This window comes from Heloderma suspectum, chromosome 1 (genome assembly GCF_057233095.1).
Source record: "Heloderma suspectum isolate Gila_16-S chromosome 1, 16-S_ref, whole genome shotgun sequence".
NCBI lineage: Eukaryota > Metazoa > Chordata > Lepidosauria > Squamata > Helodermatidae > Heloderma > Heloderma suspectum.
This window is the reverse complement of record NC_139458.1, coordinates 225,747,580-225,769,973: the sequence shown is the minus strand read 5'-3', so window position 1 is coordinate 225,769,973 and position 22,394 is coordinate 225,747,580. Positions and strand designations below refer to the sequence as shown.

General features: G+C 42.2%; 1 protein-coding gene across 19 annotated transcripts in view; it reads right to left on the bottom strand.

Annotated features, from left to right (window-relative positions):
• PCNT (pericentrin) overlaps window positions 1-22,394 on the bottom strand; it is a 278,152-nt gene that overhangs the window by 148,828 nt on the left and 106,930 nt on the right. For all 19 annotated transcript variants that reach the window (XM_084820798.1, XM_084820789.1, XM_084820783.1 and 16 more), the window contains one exon: window positions 2,757-2,908. In XM_084820798.1, the coding sequence (XP_084676924.1) occupies window positions 2,757-2,908 (152 nt within the window). The remainder of the gene's footprint in view (window positions 1-2,756; window positions 2,909-22,394) is intronic.

The following is a 22,394-nucleotide window of genomic DNA, read 5'->3' as shown; positions in this document are numbered from 1 at the left end:
TCATTCCCTTCTGGCACTGGTGCCCCTCTTCTGATTTTTGTTTGGACCAGGAAGGAGCAGAGACAGTATTTCATCATCAGAGCCATAAGCAGAGGAAGAGAGGAGAGAACAGCAAGGAGAAATTGAGGTTGTTGCTTTTTAAGCAAAGAGCACCGAGGAGCTTAAAAATGTTGAGATGCAATATGGATCAGGAAAAGCTAAGTGAACAAAAGCAGCTAACAGACAGAATAAAACCTGAGAAGAGACAAGCTGAAAAACAGAGTTCTGTCCTGGACAAAGGCAGGGAAAAGAACTGCTGAAATCTAGTAGCACCAAGCCTAGTGACAAAAATCTAAGTAACATGATCCCTCCCTTCTTGAGTAGTAGGAGTTAACCCACTGTTGGATGCCTCCTCACATCAAATGAGAAAATGGGTTTCTTGCTCCTGTAAAGAGGATGATAGAAATTCAGGGAAACAATGTTATCCCTGCATAGGTGTTCTAGTAGCATCTTTTCCCAGAGGAAGAATTGATAACGTGACATAACCCAATGTTTTCCAAGGCCTGAGGGCAACTGGCAGCTCCCAGTAACCTCAACAGCAATTCTCCACCTCTCTCTCTTTGTAGTAGCTGCTCACTCTCAGCAGGGACTCTAATGGTGCCTTGTTTGCTTTAGTGGCGGGCCAACTTCTGTAATCTGGGCTACTGCAGAAGGCTTCAGGGTTGGGAAGTCAGGAGATCTGTTGTTTGTCAGCTATAAGGTGGTGGTAGGGAGAGAGGAGAATGCAGGAGCCAACAAGCTGCAGTTGGAAGGAGATTAAGAGGCAAGGAACAACGTGGTTAGTGGTCCAGGCACTGGAGATGGACACGAAATTGAATTAACTGAATGGCACACAGAGTGAAGGGGGGATCTTGCCTGGGTGATTTAGCAGCATGGAGAAAAGCAGAGCACTCTCAACAATGAGAAAAAGATCCATCCCACTCCAAGGACCAAGTGAACCTGTCAGAATTTGCCTGCCTGTTGACTTTATGAGGCCTTGCCTGAATAATGTGGAGGAGAGGCCAGAAAAGGCCTTCAGTCAGGTCTAGTGCACAGCATCACTGCTTGACTGGGGGGAGGGGTACAAGAAGTCCCCCATGGCCAAAGGAAAGCTGCCCCCTCCATCAAGTGGTCTTTGCAGTGGTACCTGGAGTCAAAGTGGCTCCTGCTTGAAAAATAGTGAAGATCACTGACATAGAGACTAATTTTAGCCATAATGGCTAATAGTTGAGGAAAAGCCTAATCTTGCTAATCCTTCTCTAAAGCCATCTAAGCCAATGGCTAATCACCAGAACTTGTGGCAATGTATTCTACATGCAGTGTGTTTATCCTGAATAAATCAATGAGTGCCCCTGAGTATTATGAAACAATGGAAATAGATTTTTCTCTATATGTTATCAATTTTATAAACCTCTATTGTGTCTCTCACTTGGGGTCTTTTTAATCTAGAAAAAGTCAATGAACATTTTAGCCTTGCCTAGATTATTGCCTCTTCTCTAATAATTCCCAGCATTGAACTTGCCCCTTTTCACTATTGCAGCACACTGACTGACATTTTCAATGAGCTATTCACTGCAACTGCAAAACTGATTTCCTGGACAGCAAACCCCATCAAATTACACACAAAATGAGAATTATTTTATGTCTATTGTGCATCACTTTTTTGACATCTGTTCATCTTATCTGAAGAGGCCTTAAAAAAAAAAAACTAGAATAATTTGGTATCATTTCTCATTGACCTCAAACGATTTCATGGTCCCAATACCCACTGAGAAACTCAACTGCTTACTTCTCTCCACTGGAAATCTGTTCAGTTTATTTCCTCACTCGGTTTCCTGTGGGTTTTGTTTACTTTAACGATTTACTGATTTATTATTAAATCAGATTTATTAGATTACTGGAATTTCTTCCTAATCCATGAGTGTTATGTTTTCTTAGGGGTTTTTGATAAAGGACTTTATCATATTTTTAGAAACTCCAGTGCTTATTGGGTTGGATCCAATGGTGTCATTCAGCTGACAGAACTGCTTCTGTCAGCAGAACTGGGAAGAGGGTGATTCCACCCCCACCCCTGCTACTTTAAAATCTGCTCCAGAGGCCTGGGAAACCCTCTGGAGAAGATTTTTGGGTGGCATGTAGGAATGCAAGGGGGAGGAGAGAGGAAGAAAGTCCCGTTATGCTAGGGGATTTCCACTAACATTCTACCAAACATCCCTTGTCTGTGCTTGCTCTCTAACACACACTGACTCTAAAAAGGTGGTGAGGCAAGACTTCTCTTTGCAGAAGCAATTCTGATTATTTTTATACAAAGTTTATTGTCCTAGATGTTTTGTAGCTCTAGTCTCAATTAAACTTCCAACTAATTTATTTGGTACAGAAGTTAGACTAATCTCTTGACACCTCTCTTCAGACCTTTTAGAAAAAAAAGGCATCACACTGGGCCATTTCTGATCATCATCTCCACCCTGAGATTTAATGTGCTAGGGCCCAAGCTCAGTTTTTCTCTGAGGGATGACACAGGCACAGGAATAGGAGCATTAATAAAAAGAAAGACATTCTCACATAGTACCACCTGAAGGAGTCACAGCACCTGGGCAACAGCTAAATGGCTCCCATAATTACTAATACTATTTGCTTGAAATATATTCTCAATATTGGCACATTTCCAAACGTTTATCTTGACTTGCTTAATTTATATAAAAACAACATGTACTCTAAATATCTTCAAGTGTACTAACATTTCATTCTTGTAGAGTTTGATATCAGATCTCAGCAAGGCTATCAGAGTCTCTCCTTCCTGATTCTCTCCATTTTGTTCCTGTAGGGGGAGTTTCAGTTCAGCACTGGCATCTTCCATTTCTTTGTTTGAATATCTGGTTTTCTGCTCCAGCTGTGGAAAATTCAATAGTGAACAAAAAGATAAAGATCACTTTTTGCTAAAACAAAAAACAAAAAACCAGCATGCAGAGTTTTTGCTTAGCAAATTCTGTTCTAATTCACTAAAACACTGAAATGTTACTCTCATTGGGCTTTGGCCACATTCCACATAATACTGAATGAGTAACACTGCTGAAGTTAGCAGAAATATGATCTCTAAATCAATTGTCCCAGACAACATGGACAAGAGACAATTTTAATAATTTTGCTTATATTCCTATTGATTTTATCTTTTCACGTTCTTTTACTTTTCAGACATTTCAGTGGATGGCCCACAACTATAAAATTCCCTTTAACTTGCTGCTGGACCAGAATTTAACCGTTAGCAAATTTGGACTTCCTGTCAAGATGGTTAACTAGAAGCAGCAAGTTAGTGAGCTCTAGGCCTCACAAATGATCCTGCTATGCAAATATGGTGTTGGAAGCCCCCCAAAGCATTTCCTGAGTGGGGGAGGCTTCTGTCCCTGCTGTGGTATTGCAGGAAGGAGCTTTTATTTTGTTTTCCCTTGTTTAATTTTGGCTGAATTTTTGTGGCCTAATCACTACCAACGTACTGGACCTAGTGGAGATAGAAATGGCAGTAAAACCTCCTAGGCAAAGTGGAGCACCTCATACCACCCAAAATACAGCTGCTTCATCCCCTGCCAACCAGGATAACCCACCAGAGAGCATTACGGGCCTGTTACACTCCACCTCTGTTGATGTCATCTTAATAAAAACAGTGGTGCCAAACTTATAGAGCTCATAAGACCAATTACAAAAGAGGGCAGAAGCGTTTGAACCTTCCTTATAGTCCAGCTCTCACAGCCATACGTTACTAGTGGGAAAACCATAGCTTTGATTAGACGGACCTTTGTCGGCAAGGTGATGTCGCTGCTTCTTACTATGCTGGCTAGGTTTGCCATAGCTTTCCTCCCAAGGAGCAAGCATCTTTTAATTTCATGGCTACAGTCACCGTCTGCCGTGATCTTGGAGCCCAAGAAAATAAAATCTGTCACTGCTTCCATTTCTTCCCCTTCTATATGCCAGGAAGTGATGGGTCCAGATGCCATGATCTTCGTTTTTTTAATGTTGAGTTTCAAACCAGCTTTTGCACTCTCCTCTTTCACCCTCAACAAGAGGCTCTTTAGATCCTCTTCGCTTTCTGCCATTAGGGGAGTATCGTCTGCATATCGGAGGTTGTTGATAATTCTCCCGGCAATCTTAATTCCAACCTGTGATTCATCCAACCCGGCGTTTCTCATGATGTACTCTGCATATAACTTAAATAAGCAGGGTGACAATATGCAGCCTTGTCATACTCCTTTCCCAATTTTGAACCACTCGGTTGTTCCATGACTGGTTCTTACTGTCGCTTCTTGACCCTCGTACAGGTTTCTCAGGAGACAGGTAAGGTGGTCTGGTACTCCCATCACTTTAAGAATTTGCCACAGTTTGTTGTGATCCACACAATCAAAGGCTTTAGCGTAGTCAATGAAGCAGAAATAGATGTTTTTCTGGAATTCTCTTGCTTTCTCCATGATCCAGCGAAAGTTGGCGATTTGATCTCTAGTTCCTCTGCCTCTTCGAAACCCCACTTGTACTTCCGGTAGTTCTCGGTTCGCATACTGCTGAAGCCTAGCTTGTAGGATTTTGAGCATCACCTTGCTGGCATGTGAAATGAGCGCAATTGTGCGGTAGTTTGAACACTCTTTGGCGTTGCCCTTCTTTGGAAATGGAATGTAAACTGACCTTTTCCAGTCTTGCGGCCATTGTTGAGTGTTCCAAATTTGTTGGCATATTGAATGCAGCACTTTAACAGCATCATCCTTTAGGATTTTAAATAGCTCAGCTGGAATACTGTCATCTCCGCTAGCTTTGTTGTTACTAATGCTTCCTAAGGCCCACTTGACTTCACTCTCTAGGATGTCCGGCTCAAGTTCAGTGACCGCACTCTCATGGCTATCAGGGACATTCAGATCTTTCCTGTATAGTTCTTCTGTGTATTCTTGCCACCTCTTCTTAATCTCATCTGCTTCTGTTAGGTCCCTGCCTTCTTTGTCCTTGATCATGCCCGTCTTTGCACAAAACGTTCCCTTGAGATCTCCAATTTTCTTGAAGAGATCTCTAGTTTTTCCCATTTTGTTGTTTTCCTCGATTTCTTTGCATTGTTCATTTAAGAAGGCCTTCTTGTTTCTCCTTGCTATTCTCTGGAACTCTGCATTCAGTTGGATATATCTTCCCCTTTCTCCCTTGCTTTTCGCTTCCCTTCTTTCCTCAGCTACTTGTAAAGCCTCATCAGACAGCCACTTTGCTTTCTTGCACTTCTTTTTCTTTGGGATGGATTGAGTTGCTGCCTCCTGAACAATGTTACAGACCTCCGTCCATAGTTCCTCAAGCACTCTATCAGGTCTAATCCCTGAAATCTATTCCTCACCTCCACTGTATATTCATAAGGGATATGATTTAGGTCATACCTGAATGGTTTAGTGGTTTTCCCTACGTTCTTCAATTTAAGCTGAAATTTTGCAACAAGAAGCTCATGATCTGAGCCACAGTCAGCTCCAGGTCTTGCTCTGACTGACTGTATAGAGCTTCTCCATCTTTGGCTGCAAAGGACATAATCAATCTGGTTTCGATATTGACCATCTGGTGATGTCCATGTGTAGAGTCGCCTCTTGTGCTGTTGGAAAAGAGTGTTTGCTATGATCAGCGTGTTCTCTTGGCTATTAGCTTTTGTCCTGCTTCATTTTGTACACCAAGGCCATGCCTGCCTGTTATCCCGGTGATTTCTTGACTTCCTACTTTACCATTCCAATCCCCTATGATGAAAAGGACATTTTTTTTGGTGTTAGTTCTAGAAGGTGCTGTAGGTCTTCATAGAACCGATCAACCTCAGCTTCTTCGGCCTCAGTGGTTGGGGCATAGACTTGAATTACTGTGATGTTGAATGGTTTGCCTTGGATTCGTACTGAGATCATTCTATCGTTTTTAAGATTGTACCCCAGTACTGCTTTTCCCACCCTTTTCTTGACTATGAGTGCTACTCCATTTCTTCTAAGGGATTCTTGCCCACAGTAGTAGATATGATGGTCACCTGAATTAAATTCGCCCATGCCTGTCCATTTTAGTTCACTGATTCCCAAGATGTCGATGTTCAATCTTGCCATCTCATGTTTGACCACCTCCAGCTTACCTTGATTCATTGATCTGACATTCCAGGTTCCTAAACAGTATTGTTCTTTACAGCATCGGATTTTCTTTTCACCACCAGACACATCCACAGCTGAGTGTCCTTTCGGCTTTGGCCCAGCCGCTTCACTCTTTCTGGCGCTACTTGGAAATACCCTCTGCTCTTCCCCAGTAGTATATTGGACACCTTCCGACCTGAGGGGCTCATCTTCCGGCGTCATCTCTTTTAGCCTTGTGATACGTTCCATGGGGTTTTCTTGGCAAGAATATTGGAGTGGGTTGCCATTTCCTTCTCTAGTGGATCACATTTTGTCAGAACTCTCTGCCATGACCTGTCCGTCTTGGGTGGCCCTGCACGGCATAGCTTATGGCTTCACTGAATTACACAAGCCCCTTCGCCACAACAAGGCAGTGATCCATGAAGGGGAATCTAAGAATAGTGAGGATCAAAAAATGGGAAGAACAGGGCAACCTGACTATGTCTGTGGCAAATACGCCAAGAGATGTCTTGGACCTACTAGACGGGCATGCCTTAGAGCCTGAGTCTGCACACTACTCCCTATCCCCCTTCTCAAGATCCAAACTGCCCAAGAGCAGTCATAAAATTCCTGCGCTTCCCCATTAAAGATATTTTAAAATGAGCATGTGAAAAAGGAACTGGGGATACACAGATTATGATCTTTCCAGACTATTCAAAAGACATAGTGGAAGTGACACAAGCATTTGAAGGGGCGAGGAGAATGGTGTGTGATCGTAACATGGTCTACCACTTTCGCTTTCCCACTATGTTCTCTGTTCGGCATGATGGACATTTTCACTCCTTCAAGATAGCTCCATGTCAAGGGCTCCTTGGAGGCCTCTCTCAGTCTAATCCAGTAGCCAAGTCCAGACACAGACAAAGGGATTCCTTTCAAAGCTCTATTCTTCTTTTACAACTTAACAACTCTACCGGTAGCAACTAGATCTGAGCAGCAGAGTACCTATGCCCTATGTTGGAACAGTTGGTCCCCGTTTGAAAGGGAATTATTGGCAGACCCCTGAACTTAAGGACTAGGGAGAGTCCCTCCCCTTTTCTCTTGGATCCTCTGGGCGCAGCCGTTGTTTGCGCGCCAACCGGGCACTACGCCTCCTTTCTGCGCCCTCCATTTGGCGCCGCTCTCTGCGTTGGCGTCGCGCGTCCACCAAGTCTACTTCTCGCGCTCGGTCACTCCCTGGACTGCTATCTAATCTAGGAAGGCTGGTGGGAGGAATCTCTATCAGCTGTGGGCCCTGGGAAAAACGAGCACGCTCCTCTCCCAGGAGCGACTGCTCTTTCTCAGAATCAGAACTACTCTGGGATTCTATGGGCTCAGTGTCCACCCTGACACTCCAGAAGCAAAAGCTTTCTTGTTGGGCTAGACCCTCCAGCAGAACACCCAATCAAAGAGTGAGGCAATAAACATGTCCCTGAGAAAACTGATCCAACTTTCCTACAGATTTACTACAGATATGTTCTAGCTGTTTTAGTTGTAGTTTTAATAATACAACTTATGGATAAATATTGTTTAGTTAGCCACATGATGTCAATACGGACCTTATACCACTGAAATGGTATGTGAAGTTTGATGTAATTTTTATATTTTGTCTATATGAGGTTAATATGGGTTTATTCAAGCATTACTTTAAAGCTTATCATTGTTATATTATTAGCATTGATTATTATTACTACTACTAGTTTTATTCATATAACTATTACTATTATCATTATAGCTATTATTATTCTCATTGAACATATAAATGACATATAGCCTTGGCTCATATGAAGGCAACATAGATCCTGAGATTGGGTGTTGAGGTAACCCTCTTGATACTTTATGGGGACCTCCTGTTTATGTCTCTTCAAAGTTGAGAGTTCAGGCTGGAATTTGTGAGATCACAAACAAGCTGGAAGGTGGGCGAGCCCTTGTCTGGAAGGAGTTTGAAAGTTTTCGTGATCTGCGAAGAGCATGCATTATTGGTTAAAATGTTATTTCTATTTTTCCTTATTTTATCATTTATTGGTGTGGTTTTTGTCTGTTGGCTAAATAACTAGATGGTTGTAAGATAGTTTACTGGTTGTTGTCCTTTTTGTTATTCCATTCTGTATGGTGTGTGTGTTATTATTTTTATACAGAGTCTGTGCTGTTCTCCTGGTATGCTGTTTGAAATAATGGATTCAGTATTTGAAAAAGCTATATTTTTGGTCCCAATTCCACCCTTGCTTGAGCAACACCATATTCTACTTATTCACCAGACTTTTTCTTGTCAACTCAGGCCGCTATTTGAGCCCTTTCTCTTGTTTTATTCAACTGACCAACATCTGTGCTATTTTCCGGTTTACTTTTCTGCCTGTTTGCCTCAACTGTGTCTTCTGTTTTTTCATTATTTACTTGGATGGGCTACACCAAAGTAAGCTCTGCAGTGGAGGAGACCTGTCGCTGGATCACGCCCACACATGGTGCCATATATGTCTCGCTGCCCATCATATTGACCAGATCATGGACAGTAACGAAATGCTGGTAAGAACCTGTATTAGGCTTCACTATTTCCCTATGCCACTTTTTCTCTTAGTTCCAACTTCAATATACTTGTCATCGCTATCTCTGATCACACTCTGGTTCTTTGGAAACCCTCAAGTGCGTAGAGACTTTTGAATGATCAAGAGTTCAAAATGTAAATGGCCTCTGACCTGAGTGATTATTCTACCCTCAATGGTGGGCCCACAACCTCATGTTAATTGAGTAGGAAGCCTGTAATGCATTTATGGGTGGCAGAATCGAAGCCTCCAATAAGAAGCATGAGAGACTACGACAGGAGAATAAGATCCAAGAGGAGGTGAAATTACTATTATCCCAGTTTGCAGCACACCCCTCCCCAGACCTGTACACCAAACTGGAACATGCCAAATAAGATCTTAATATGCTATTAAAGCAGAGTTTTATTTAACCTGCCTATACCAGTGGTACTGAGAATGAAAGGAAAAGCCTGATAAAATCTTAGCACATCACCTGAAACAACAGTGGGCTAGAGAATACATATCACTAATTAAGAACAACGTAGGCAATACATACACCTTGCCACAACAAATTAATGCCCAGTTTCATACTTTTTATTCTGAGCTCTATAAAGCCGACAGTACCCCTGATGCAGAGGCAGTTGAGGCTTTTCTCTCCCATCTGAACCTTCCTTAATTGGATACGCAGCAAAGGGAGCTCCTAGTGGAACTCCTACAATAGGAAGAAATAGAAGGAGTGATTAAAACTTGAAAACAGGAAAGGCTCCTGGCCCTGATGGATTCTCCATTGATCGACATCATAAAATCTGGGTGTTATGATTTCTAATCTGAAGTCATGACACCCAGACTTTTGGAGCTTTATCGGGATTTTTTTTTAATAGGCACATTGCCACCCACTCTACAAAAGACCTCATTTCAGTCATCCCCAAACTGGGAAAAGATCAGGGGTTCTGTGCAAGGGTTCTGTGCATCTGAGAGACGTAAACAGTGGGGTCCCACAGGATTTGTATTGGGACCAATGATTTTCACCTTATTCATAAATGATCTGGAGCTAGGAGTGAGCAGTGAAGTGGCCAAGTTTGCTGATGACACCAAATTATTTAGGGTGGTTAAAACAAAATGGGATTGAGAGGATCTCCAAAAGGATCTCTCCTAACTGGGAGAATGGGCATCCAAATAGCAAATTAAGTTCAATGTAAGCAAGTGTAAAGTGATGCACATTGGGACAAAAAGTCCCAATTTCAAGTATAAGCTGGTGGGATCTGAGCTAGTGGAGACCAAACAAGGAAGAGAGCTTGGGGTTGTGAAAATGTCAACGCAATGTGTGGCAGCTGTGAAAAAGGCAAATTCCATGTTAGGTAAAATTAGAAAAGGAATTGAAAATAAGACTCCCAAGATCATACTCGCCTTATACAAATCTATAGTGTGACCACATTCAGAATAATGTTTACAGTTTTGGTCACTGCACCTAAACAAGAATATTGTAGAGTTGAAAAAAGTGCAGAAAGGGGCCAATAAAATAATGCATGGTGTGGAGAAAGTGCACAGGGAAACAGTTTTCTCCCCCTCTCATAGTACTAGAACTTGGGGTTATCCCATTAAGATTGGTGGGAGACTTAGGACAGATAAAAGGAAGTACTTCTTCACACAACACATCTTCCATAGGATTTATTGATGGCCACCAATTTGGATAGCTTTAAAAGGGGATTAGACAAATTCATGGAGAATAAGGCTATTAGTGTCCTGATAGGTATATGCTGACTCCAGGATCAGAGGCAGCATGCCTATGTACACCAGTTGCTGGGGAACATGGGCGGGAGGGTGCTGTTGCACTCATGTCCTGCTTGTGGGTTCTCTGTGGGCAGCTGGTTGGCCACTGTGTGAACAGAATGCTGGACTAGATGCACTCTTGTCCTAGATTATCCTTATGTTCTTATGAAAATTATAGACCAACCTCCCTGATTAACATAGATGCCAAGGTCTTCATTGCTGCAATAGCTAAAAGAGTTCAAGAAATAATGGCAGCATCTGTTCACCCCAACCAAATAGGGTTCATACTGCCAGGCAGAGACTAGGAAAGCTGAGGCTGATTAGGATAGTCGGAGGTGGCTGACTATAATATGCAGGTTAGGCGGAGCGCATGGAGGGGATCCTCTCCTCCATGCTTCGCCTGCCCTGCTTTTGTGACTAGATGGCTGATTTTGGCTGTCTAGTCAGGGTGTGTCAAAGAAGCGGGGGAGGCTGCACAGCACATAGGAGGCTGCATAAGCAGCTTCCACAGTCTCCTCCCCTCCCTGCCCCCAGGAACGCCCCCTATTCACCCGCGCTGTGCTCTGTTTCTGAGCACAGAGACCGGCAAGAACCACGCTGCCTATGAGGCGGCAGGGGAGGGGAGCACGGTTCCTAGCAGCTGCGGTCGGAGCACTGGCTCTGACCTTGGTTTCCGGGAATCGAGAAATCCTATGGCCCTACCAAAAAGACCCCTGCCTCTATCCTATCGCTAGACACCGAAAAGGCCTTTGTTAAAGTTTACTGGCCATTTATCACTGCCACACTTTCTCAATTTGGTTTTCCTCAAGTATTTCTGGCCTCAATGAAGATCCTATATGCAAACCCAAGGTGTGAACCAATGGAATACTTTTCCCCCCACACTTGAAATGGGCATATGTCAGGTTTGCCAATCTTTCAAGCACACACACACTGGCAAATTGACACCAAATACCCAAATCAGTGAGATTTCTTTATTGAAGGAAATCCCACAGGAAAAGCTTAATGCTTACACTCTTCAGAAATCATATAGCTGATAGTCAGTAGCCTCTATGTAATTCCAGAACAGTCCAAAGCTAAAACTACAGCAATGACAGAGATCCACACAACAGGTCTCCCCATTGAAATATCTAAGGCTCAAAACTCAAGGGAAGGTGCTCAGGATTCCTGGGGTCATCCTTCCCATGCAATCAAAGGCAAAAGTTCTAGAAAAGGCCCAAACAAAGCCACACACACACACACTTCATCCAACCTTGGACCTTTGTTGGGATCTCTGTACTACATGGGCAAGGCCTATTAAGTCCAAGAGTAAGTCCACACAAGCAAATTGCTCCTTATACAACAAAAGTTGCTCTTCTGGGTATACTGGACACCGCAATACTGTTTTGGAAAAACCTATCACCCTCCAATAAATGTTGGCACTGTGGGGTGACAGATGCATCCTTGGTGCCTACAGTGGCAAAAAAAAGTTTGTGAACCCCTTAGGATTGTCACATATTTCCAACCTAAAATGTTGTTAGATCTTAATCTAACCCCATAATCCAAGATAAAGAAAAATAACCTGATTAAACGAATGACACATAAACATGATGCTTTTCCAACATTTATTTATCCAGAACTGATTCAATGTTCAATATCCATGTGTGAAAAAATATGTGAACCTTTAGATTCAGTACCTGGTGGCACCACCTTGAGCAGCAATGACTTCCAAGTAAGGATTTCCTGTAACCGTTGGTCAGTCTCTCATCGGTTTTGAGGAATTTTGGCCCATTCCTCCTTACAGAATTGCTTCAGTTCAGTGACAGCTGAGGGCTTCCTTGCATGATCCGTTTGCTTCAGGTCCTGCCACAACATTTTGATGAGGTTTAGGTCCAGACTTTGACTAGGCCATTCTAAAACATGGAATTTCTTCTTCTGCAGCCATTCTTTTGTAGCTCTCCTTGTATGTTTACAGTCATTGTCATGTTGCATGACCCACTTTTGGCCTGACATTCTCCTCTAGAATCTTCTGATAGCAGAATTCATGGTTGTGTCAATGATGGCAAGCCATCCAGATCCTGAGGCAGCAAAGCAGGCCCAAACCATCACATTCCCATGACCATGCTTGATGGTTGGGATGAAGTTCTTCTGTTCGAACTCAGTGTTTGTTTTTCGCCAAACATAATGTTTCTCATTGAGGCCAAAAAGTTCTACCTTTGACTTGTCTTCCAGAGAACATTGTTCCAGAATGATTTGTTTTTGCTTTGTATTTTTTACATGAGCGTGAGTAGTTTCTTTGAGAAAATTATTAAAGTTAAAGTAAGCGTTAGCAAATTTTAATTTGGCTTTCTGTTGCTTTAAAACTATTTAAGTGGGTGAAGGTCCTTAGGTGTAAATGCATCAACTGACTGAACCATTTCTCCATTCCAGAGGTTAACAAGTCCTCCTGTCAAGGTGATAGGTAAGAGCTGTCAGGCAAACATTTGGATTCATCCATTTCTTGGAAGAGACCAACCCAACCAGTCCTTCATTGCTGGCAGAGTCATGGAGACTCAGCAAACCTAAAACCTATCAGTTCCATGACAGAAAGTTCTGCCATGCCCAGATCACTATTATCCCATCCAGGACAAAAACCCAGATTGAGATTTTTCCCTGCTGTATAAGCAAAGCCAGAAACCACTTTTGGACAGACACATGGTTGCCATGGAAGCCATGAAGTTCTGAGCCACTGATGGCAGGGCAGTTTTAGCATGAATGTTTAAGTCCCCCATACCATAAGCCCAAGACTTCCGCTACCACTAAGATCAGCTAGCTAGCCCAGGAAGGAAGAGCGTTGGGCTGTGGGGTGGAGGGTAAACAGTTCTATTCTATCCCAGGCACCCATTTTCAGGAACATACACTCAAAACTGGAAGACTGTTGGATGGACTACTTGGTCAGGGGGCTGGATTCACAACAGACTGCTGCAACTCCACCTTCCTGTCTTGTTTGCTGCTGCACAAAGAAAGGCAAAGCTGGGAAATTCTGTGAGGGCAAAGCTGGGAGTGATTCAAGCACTCACCACCCAGCTTTGTCAAGACAGGTCTCTGTGACACTCTGCTTGTCACTCTGTGACAAGCAGAGTGTGATAAATCACAGTGTAAGGGCTTTGTATGCACAAAGTGAGAAAATACATCACCTAGAAGAGGACTCCCTCTTCAGACTGATTTCGGACTAGTTTCAAGGAATCGGGGGGGGGGGGGTAGGGGGTGGAAGCAAGTAGTTGCAGTAACCGTGACTATCATGGGTAGTTTTATAGCCTTGTGTGCTTGCTAATATGGCTGTCATATCCTAAAATATACAGTATAGTAATTACCAATCCCCTGGTGATCAAACGACAGGGCAAAGAAGATCCAGCCCTCTGGGTAAGAAGAGATTGTGACGCGCAGACTGATATTGTCCTTTGATCATCTGGGGGTGGAGTGTAATGGCCCCAAGCCTGTAACCAAACGACCAGTAGTTTTAGAGGGGCCTATAGATCCATAATGCTCTCGGCTTTCGTTCATGGGCTGCAATTCTCTTGCTAGTGGGCCTCTTGGCTGGTAAGATGAGTCAAAGGTCAATATTGCCGCTTCAGCACATTCCATGCTAACGAGCTACCATTTAACTTATCAGGGCCTAGGAAGCGCCTGAGAAGTGTGGCTTTGTTAGGCTATGTTTACAGGTATCTGTGCTGGGAAGGTTCTGATTGTTTCCCCTCTGACATGGGGCTGTTAGCCTATGCTGGGAAAGTTGCAGGTGAACGCTAATTAATGCTTGCTGCCCTCATGCTGCCTCACTGCTGACATGTATGGTATAAAACCCATTGTACCCCTTGGCTCTGGGTTCAGAGAAGCTATCTGATCCGACCACTGGGTATGTCTGTGTGCTGTAAGTACTCAATGAAGTCTCCTTGTAAGTAAACCTGGATCTGGCTTATCACTTCTGCAGCACCTCCAAACCTTAGCAGCCCATGGCCAGGGCATACACACCCCATCCACCATTCATACATTATCTATATTTCAATATGTTAGTTATTCTGGTTGACTTGGAGTTAAAAATAAAGTATTCCAATTTATTTTGCCATTGTTTTAGCACTCTTTTAGGGACTTCAATAGGTAAGGTATAAAATAAACTTGTAAGTTTGGGCAGGATAATCATTTTTGTTAATGACATTCGACTAGAAAGTGATTAAGTTATTCCACTGTTTAATTTTCTGTTTAATGTTGGTCCAAATTTTCCCATAATTAATAAGAAATAATTTATTATAATTTTTCTTATATTTACTCCAAGATATCTGAAGTATTTATTTACTAGGGGGATTCTAAGCTGTTGGGGAATTAAAAGTTGATTGGGGGGGATATGTTTAGATTCATTAATTCAGATTTATTATAATTAATTTGGAAGCCTGCTAAATTTTTAAAGTTATCTAATTCATTCTGTAAGAATGGGGAAGCTTTTATTGGATATTGTAGGGTGAATAGCATATATCTGCATAAAGATTGATTAGGTGTTCTGTTTTTCCTATTGTGATTGCTTTTATATTATCATTATTTCTTAAATAGTTCGCTAAAAATTCTATAACAAGAGTAAATAAAGTTGGGGAAAGAGGGCAATCTTGTTTAGTTCCACTTCCTATTTCAAAATATTCTGAGTCTGAGTTACTTGTTTTTATACAGGCCCATAGTGGGGAATATATGGCACCAATGGCCCTGGAAAATTTGGGACTGAATTTATAAAATTTCAGTGCATTTTTAAAAAATTGCCAATTAATGTTGTCAAAAGCTTCATACATATCCAGTGCCACCACAGCCATAGGTAGTTTGTTTTGTTTCCAATAACCTGTCAAGCTAAAAACCCTTCTAACTGGATCAGAAATATGTCTGTTTGGTATCAAACCAAATTGATCTGCATTTATTAATTTTTCTATATAATTTTTAATTCTATTATTCAACTCTGAGGCAAAGATTTTATAATTTTATAAATTTTATAATTTATAATAAGGAGATTGGCCGATAAGAATCGGGTTTTAATGGGTCTCTCCCTGGTTTGAGTAAGAGTACTATGTGTGACCTTTTCCATGTTTCTGGGAGTGGGGCTCCTTCCAGAATTTCTTAAATAATGTAATTGTGGGATTAAAGTATCTTTAAATTGTTTGTAGAATTCACTAGTATATCCACCTACACCTGGTGATTTCTGTGTTTTTAGGTTTGAGATCACATCTTTGATTTCATCAACTGAGATTCTTTCCTCCAGCATTAAACTATCTTGTAAAATCATCTGGTTTACATTAGTTTTTTTTTATATTCTTCTAACTTTATCTGATCTATATTAATAGTTTCATAAATGTTTTTAATTTTTTTCAAACTTTTATTTTGGCTAAATCAAATATTCTGTCACCTTCTGAATTCTTTATGGCTACAATTTTATTCTTCATTCTACGATTTCTGACCCTATTGGCTAATACTTTGGACCCTTTCCCATCAAATTCATAATATTTTTGTTTAAGGTATAAAAAGTTAATCATTGTCTTATTTATATCTAATTTCCTGCCCTGATTGGGAATCAGTAACCTGGGATGAAGTGCATGATTTAATTGCCTCACTGCCTCCTAAAAAGGCCCCTGGAGAGGATATGCTTCCTGGTGAATTGTTTACATCTAATTCTGCTTGGTGGTGCCCAATTCTTGCTAAAATGTTTACTTATATAAACCAGCATGGAAAAATCCCCCAGGGCTGGGAAGTGAACATGGTTGTTCCTATTCACAAGAGAGGCTCTAAAGCAGATCCAAATAATTGTAGACCAATCAGTCTGCTTAATGTTGTTTCAAAATTATATACTAAATATCCTTTACAAAATTAGAGTCATGGGCAGATGAAAACTTGATCTTAGCTGAAGAACAGGCCGGGTTTGCAAAGGGGAAATCTACAATAGACCAGTGTTTTGTTCTCCATCACCTAAAACAGAAATATTCTCAGCAGGATTGAAAAGAGTTATTTGTTACTTTTGTGGATTTTAGTTCAGCCTTTGACCTTGTAGATAGAGATCGTTTGTGGCAAAAGCTATCTGCCACAAACATTGATAGAAGGCTGTTTCTTTTAATCCAATTGCTTCACTCTGACACTACTCTTAGAGTTAGGCTGGGGGCGAATGGATTGTTATCAGAAAGGATCCCAACTGATAAAGGAGTGCGTCAGGGATGTTTATTGGCCCCTTTTCTTTTTAATTTTTATATTAATAGCATTGTACAACAACTGAGTTATTTGGAATCCTTCCCAGCTTCTATTCAGGATGTTAAACTCTCAGTCCTCCTATGTGCGGATGATATCGCAATGATTTCCACGACATTACTTGGTATGCGAAGGCTCTTGAGAAAGTTGAGTACATTTTGCACAAGAGAGCATTTGTCTATTAACTATGCTAAGACTAAAATTGTAGTATTTAGGAAGAAAAGGAAAACACATACATGGAAGTTGGACAATGAATCCATTGAACAAATTAACAACTTTAGATATTTGGGCCTTAATTTCAACGCCCGACTTTCGTGGAGACAACATCTAGATGTAATTAAGCCGAAATCATCCCAGTCTACTCAATCTCTCCTTCAGTTCTCTTGATCACAAGGGGGAAGTTTGGTTGCCCCTGCAGTTGAGCTATTTCAGAAGAAGGTAGTTTCACAACTGACATATGGGGCTGAGGTATGGGGATACACGAATGCCTCTATTTTTGAGGTGGTTCAGAACTCTTTTATGAGATCTCTCTTAACTGTCCCCCGGAGTACACCTGGGGCCCTTCTAAGGGCAGAAGTAGGATTGATTTCAGTTAAAACATCTATTTATGCTGCTCTCGCTTTGTATTGGCTCAAGTTGACCCATATGAGCAATTCCCACCTTCCAAAAAAATGCTTTCAAGAGCAACTTCAGACCCCATCCCAAAAGTCTTGGGTAAACCTGACCAAACCTACGTTGCAAGCTTATGAAATTGATACCAAGTCCCTTCCTTCTTTCCCTTCTGATAGAGTGGATGGATTTGGTTACAATCTCACAAATGCCTTACTTTTGCTGGTACCCATTATATAAGACGTCATTTGGTCTGGAGAGTTACTTTACAACTCTGACTGTGCCTCACTTACGGAAATCATTTACAGCATTGTGTCTACAACGCATGCCTTCTGCCTTCTTGGAGGGAAGATTTGACAATACCCCAGTCCATCAGAGACTCTGTATCTGTGGGTCTGGGGAGGCTGAGGATGTCTCTCATTACTTACTAAGATGCCCTCTCTATGGCCATCCTAGGCATACATTTCTTGCCATTATTTCCCAGAGCCTCCTAAACAGAACAACTTTAGAACAGATGTGTGTCCTTCTTTCTGGCACTGACGCTTTCACCACTGCCCAGGTAGCAAAATTTGCCTTGGCAGCAAGGCAAATACGTGCCAAAGCCCAAACAGCCTACTAGGGATGATTCTGTTGGATGTATGAATTTATGTATATACAAATATGTGACTGTACTGATCTCTCTCTCTCTCTCTCTCTCTCTCTTTAATGTACATCGTGGTGGCCTATGGCTTTAAGCACTAAAGTATCGTATTGTATCGTAACACAGGTCTCTGTGATAGAAGCTAGATTAGCATTCTCATTCAGAATCAACTTCTGGCTGCCAGTTTTTTCATTCACCAATCAGTCATTCAGCAGAAGCATCTTCAATGCACACTTTTGTCACCAAGGCAACTCAAACTCTGTTGGCTGAGAAATGGCCCAGAAGAAGCTGGGGTGACAAACAACATTCAGTGAGGGTCCCTCCCCCTCTAACAGCCCAGCTGCTTCCTACCAGATCTGTGTTTTTCTAATTAAGTTATATTCTGAATTTCAACAAAACAGATCATAGAATCATAGAATAGTAGGGTTGGAAGGGGCCTACAAGGCCAGGAGTCCAACCCCCTGCTCAATGCAGGAATCCAAGTCACAGCATCCCTGACAAATGGCTGTCCAGCCTCGTCTTGAAGGCCTCCAGTGTGGGAGAGCCCACCACCTCCCTAGGTCATTGGTTCCATTGTCGTATTGCTCTTACAGTCAGGAAGTTTTTCCTGATGTTCAGGCGGAATCTGGCTTCCTGTAACTTGAGCCCATTATTCTGTGTCCTGCACTCTGGGATGATCAAGAAGAGATCCTGGCCTTCTTCTCTGTGACAAACTTTCAAGTACTTGAGAGCGCTATCATATCTCCCCTCAGTCTTCTCTTCTCAAGGCTAAACATGTCCAGTTCTTTCAGTCTCTCTTCATAGGGCTTTGTTTCCAGTCCCCTGATCATCTTGGTTGCCCTCCTCTGAACCCTCTCCAGTTTGTCTGCATCCTTCTTCAAGTGTGGTGCCCAGAACCGGACACAGTACTCCAGATGAGGCCTAACCAGTGCTGAGTAGAGGGAAACTAGGACTTCCCGGGATTTGGAAGCTATGCTTCTGTTAATGCAGCCCAAAAGAGCATTTGCCTTTGTTGCAGCCACATCACATTGTTGGCTCATCTTCAGCTTGTGATCGACAACAATTCCAAGATCCTTCTCGCTTGTAGTGTGGTTGAGCCACGTATCCCCCATCTTGTAACTGTGCATTTGGTTTCTTTTTCCTTGGTGCAGAACTTGGCATTTGTCCCTATTAAATGTCATTCTGTTGTTTCCTGCCCAGCGCTCCAGTCTATCCCGATCACTTTGAATTTTGTTTCTGTCTTCCAAAGAATTAGCTATCCCGCCCAATTTGGTGTCATCTGCAAATTTGATCAGCATTCCCTGCACCTCCTCCTCCAAGTCATTAATAAAAATGTTGAAGAGCACTGGGCCCAGGACTGAGCCCTGCGGTACCCCACTCGTTACCTCTCCCCAGTTTGAGAAGGTCCCATTGATAAGCACTCTTTGAGTCCAATTCTGTAGCCAACTGTGCATCCACTGGATCGTTGTTTCATCTAGCCCACTTTAAGCTAGTTTGCTCATCAGGATATCATGGGGCACTTTATCAAAAGCTTTGCTGAAGTCGAGGTATATGATGTCTACAGCATTCCCACGGTCTACAAGGGAGGTTACTTGATCCAAAAATGAGATCACATTTGTCTGGCAGGATTTGTTCTTGACAAATCCATGTTGGCTTCGAGTAATCACGGCATTGTTGTCAAGGTGCTTCCAGATGGATTCCTTTATGAGCTGCTCCAGAATTTTCCCAGGGATTGATGTCAGACTGACTGGTCTGTAGTTCCCAGGTTCCTCCTTTTTGAAGACAGGGACAGCATTAGTCCTCCTCCAGTCATCTGGCACTTCCCCCGTCCTCCATGATTTCTCAAAGAAAATAGACAGCGGTTCTGAGAGTTCTTCTGCCAGTTCCTTTATGACTCTAGGATGCAGTTCATCTGGCCCTGGAGATTTGAACTCATTCAAAGTAATTAGGTGTTCCTTGACCATATGCCTGTCGATCTCAAGCTGCAATCCTGCCCCTTCAGCCTGTACTTCGCCTTTGCCAGGGGGGGGGTCATAGACCCTCTTTTGGGAGAAGACTGAGCCAAAGTAGGAATTGAGCACCTCTGCCTTTTCTTTGTCATGTTATTGTTTTGCCATCCTTATTTAATAGCTGAACTACCATTTCTTTCCTCTGCCTTTTACTATGCACGTAGCTGAAGAAAGCCTTTTTGTTGTTTTTAACATCCCTTGCTAATCTCAGCTCATTCTCAGCTTTAGCCTTCCTGATGCCATCCCTGCAATTCTGTGCTACCTGCCTGTACTCTTCCTTTGTAGCTTGGCCTTCCTTCCACTTCCTATGTGTGTGCTTTTTTGTTTTCAGGCCATCTCTAAGCTTTTTCTGAAGCCACATTGGCGTCTTCTGTTGTCTTCCACCTTTTCTTCTTGTTGGAATTGTTTGCGATTGTGCCTTGAGAATTCCCTTTTTTAAAAGCTCCCACCCATCTTGGACTCCTTTTCTCGCTAGCATCACTTGCCATGAGACCTTACTGATCATTGTTCTGAGTTTATGAAAATCAGCTTTCCTAAAATCCAGGGTACGCGTTTGACTACACTTGGCTTTTGCTTCCCTTAGAACCAAGAACTCAAGTACAACATGGTCGCTTTCCCCCAGAGTTCCTGTAACTGCTACTTTATCCACTAAGTCATCTCTGTTGGTTAGGATCAAGTCAAGGATAGCCAATCCTCTAGTTCCTACCTCTACTTTCTGTAGGAGGAAGTTATCCGCCACACAAGTCAGGAAGTTCCTGGAGGGGCCACGTTTTGCAGAATTTGTCTCCCAACAAATATTGGGGAAACTGAAGTCCCCCATTACTACTACATCATGCTTCCTTAAAACATTGGCTAGTTGCTTTTCAAAAGTTTCATCCTTGTCTTCTCCTTGATTGGGTGGCTGGTAGTAGACTCCGACCACCAGGTTCCTTTTATTCTTTGCTCCATTTATTTCAACCCAGATGCTCTCGATGGGGCTACCAAGCTCCTCCTCCTGTATTTCTGTGCAGAGATATGTATTTTTCACATACAGTGCAACCCCGCCTCCCTTTCTGTTCCTCCTGTTCTTTTTGAACAAGTTATATCCTTCAATTGCTGTATTCCAGTCATGAGAGTCATCCCACCAAGTCTCAGTTATACCTATCAGGTCATAATTTCCCTCTTGTATTAAGAGTTCAAGTTCGTTCTGTTTGTTTCCCATACTCTGGGCATTAGTATATAGACATCGAAGACCATGTGCTTCATAGTCTGGCTTTCTTCCTACATGTGTCTGAAGACTATTATTGGGCGCTATCAGAGCTGTTCTCTCCATTGCAGTGCATGCGCCTATGTCCATTGTTACTCCCAACATTACATCTCCCTTCCCCGTAGGATTCAGTTTAAAGCCCTCCTGATGAAGTTCTTCATGCTGTGGCCAAACACATTCATCCCATCCTTTGTGAGGTGCAACCCGTCCCTAGCCAACAGCCCATCTTCCAGGAAGTATAGCCCGTGGTCCCAGAATCCAAATCTCTCTCATCGGCACCACCTTCGTAGCCAGTCATTCACCCGGAGTATTTTTCGTTCCCTTTGTATCCCTCTTCTAACTACTGGAGAAAACTATCTGGGCCCCAAAGCTCTTGAGTTTCATTCATCATTAAAAAGGAAAAAGAAAGAAAAAAGAAAAAGGAACTATATATAACCACATGTGTTAAAACTATCAATTTCAATTGGCTACAACATTCTAGAAAAAGTGGATTATACATAAACTCAGTAAAAGACCAAATACCCATACACGTATGCATTCGCGAGTGGCACCCATATACCACGCTTTAGAATGCTGATGGCATTATTAGGTCTTCAAGCACTATAGGAGGTGAGCATTTATCCATCCAGTGTTGTAATACCAGTCTTTTGGCTGTCAAAAGGGTGCGGAGAATCCATTTACACTAACCATCCATTAACTTCCAGGAAGCAGGTAAATAATTTAAAAGAACATGTACATCAGTAAATATTCAAGTGTGTTCCAATGCAAAGTTTCTCCATATAACTTCCTCCCAAAACGAGGCGACTACTGGGCATTTCCAAAACATATAGTTAAAAAAAATCATCAGCTGTATTACACCTCCAACAATTAGCCGAGTTAGACAAATTTTGTTAAATTTATTTATTTATTTATTTATTTCTATACTGCCCAATAGCCAAAGCTCTCTGGGCGGTTCACAAAAACTAAAACCAAACAACACACAATAAAACAATTTAAAATATATAGAACATTAAAACCACAATATAACAATACAACCACAGTAAAACCTAGCAGCAGTACAGGAGTTTAAAATACAGATTTAAAACAGCAAAGATAAAAATTTAGAAAGCTAAAATGCTAAAATGCCTGGGAAAATAAAAAGGTCTTCACCTGGCGCCGAAAGGAGTACAATGTAGGCGCCAGGCGAACCTCACTAGGGAGCTCATTCCAGAGCCGGGGTGCCACAACAGAAAAAGCCCT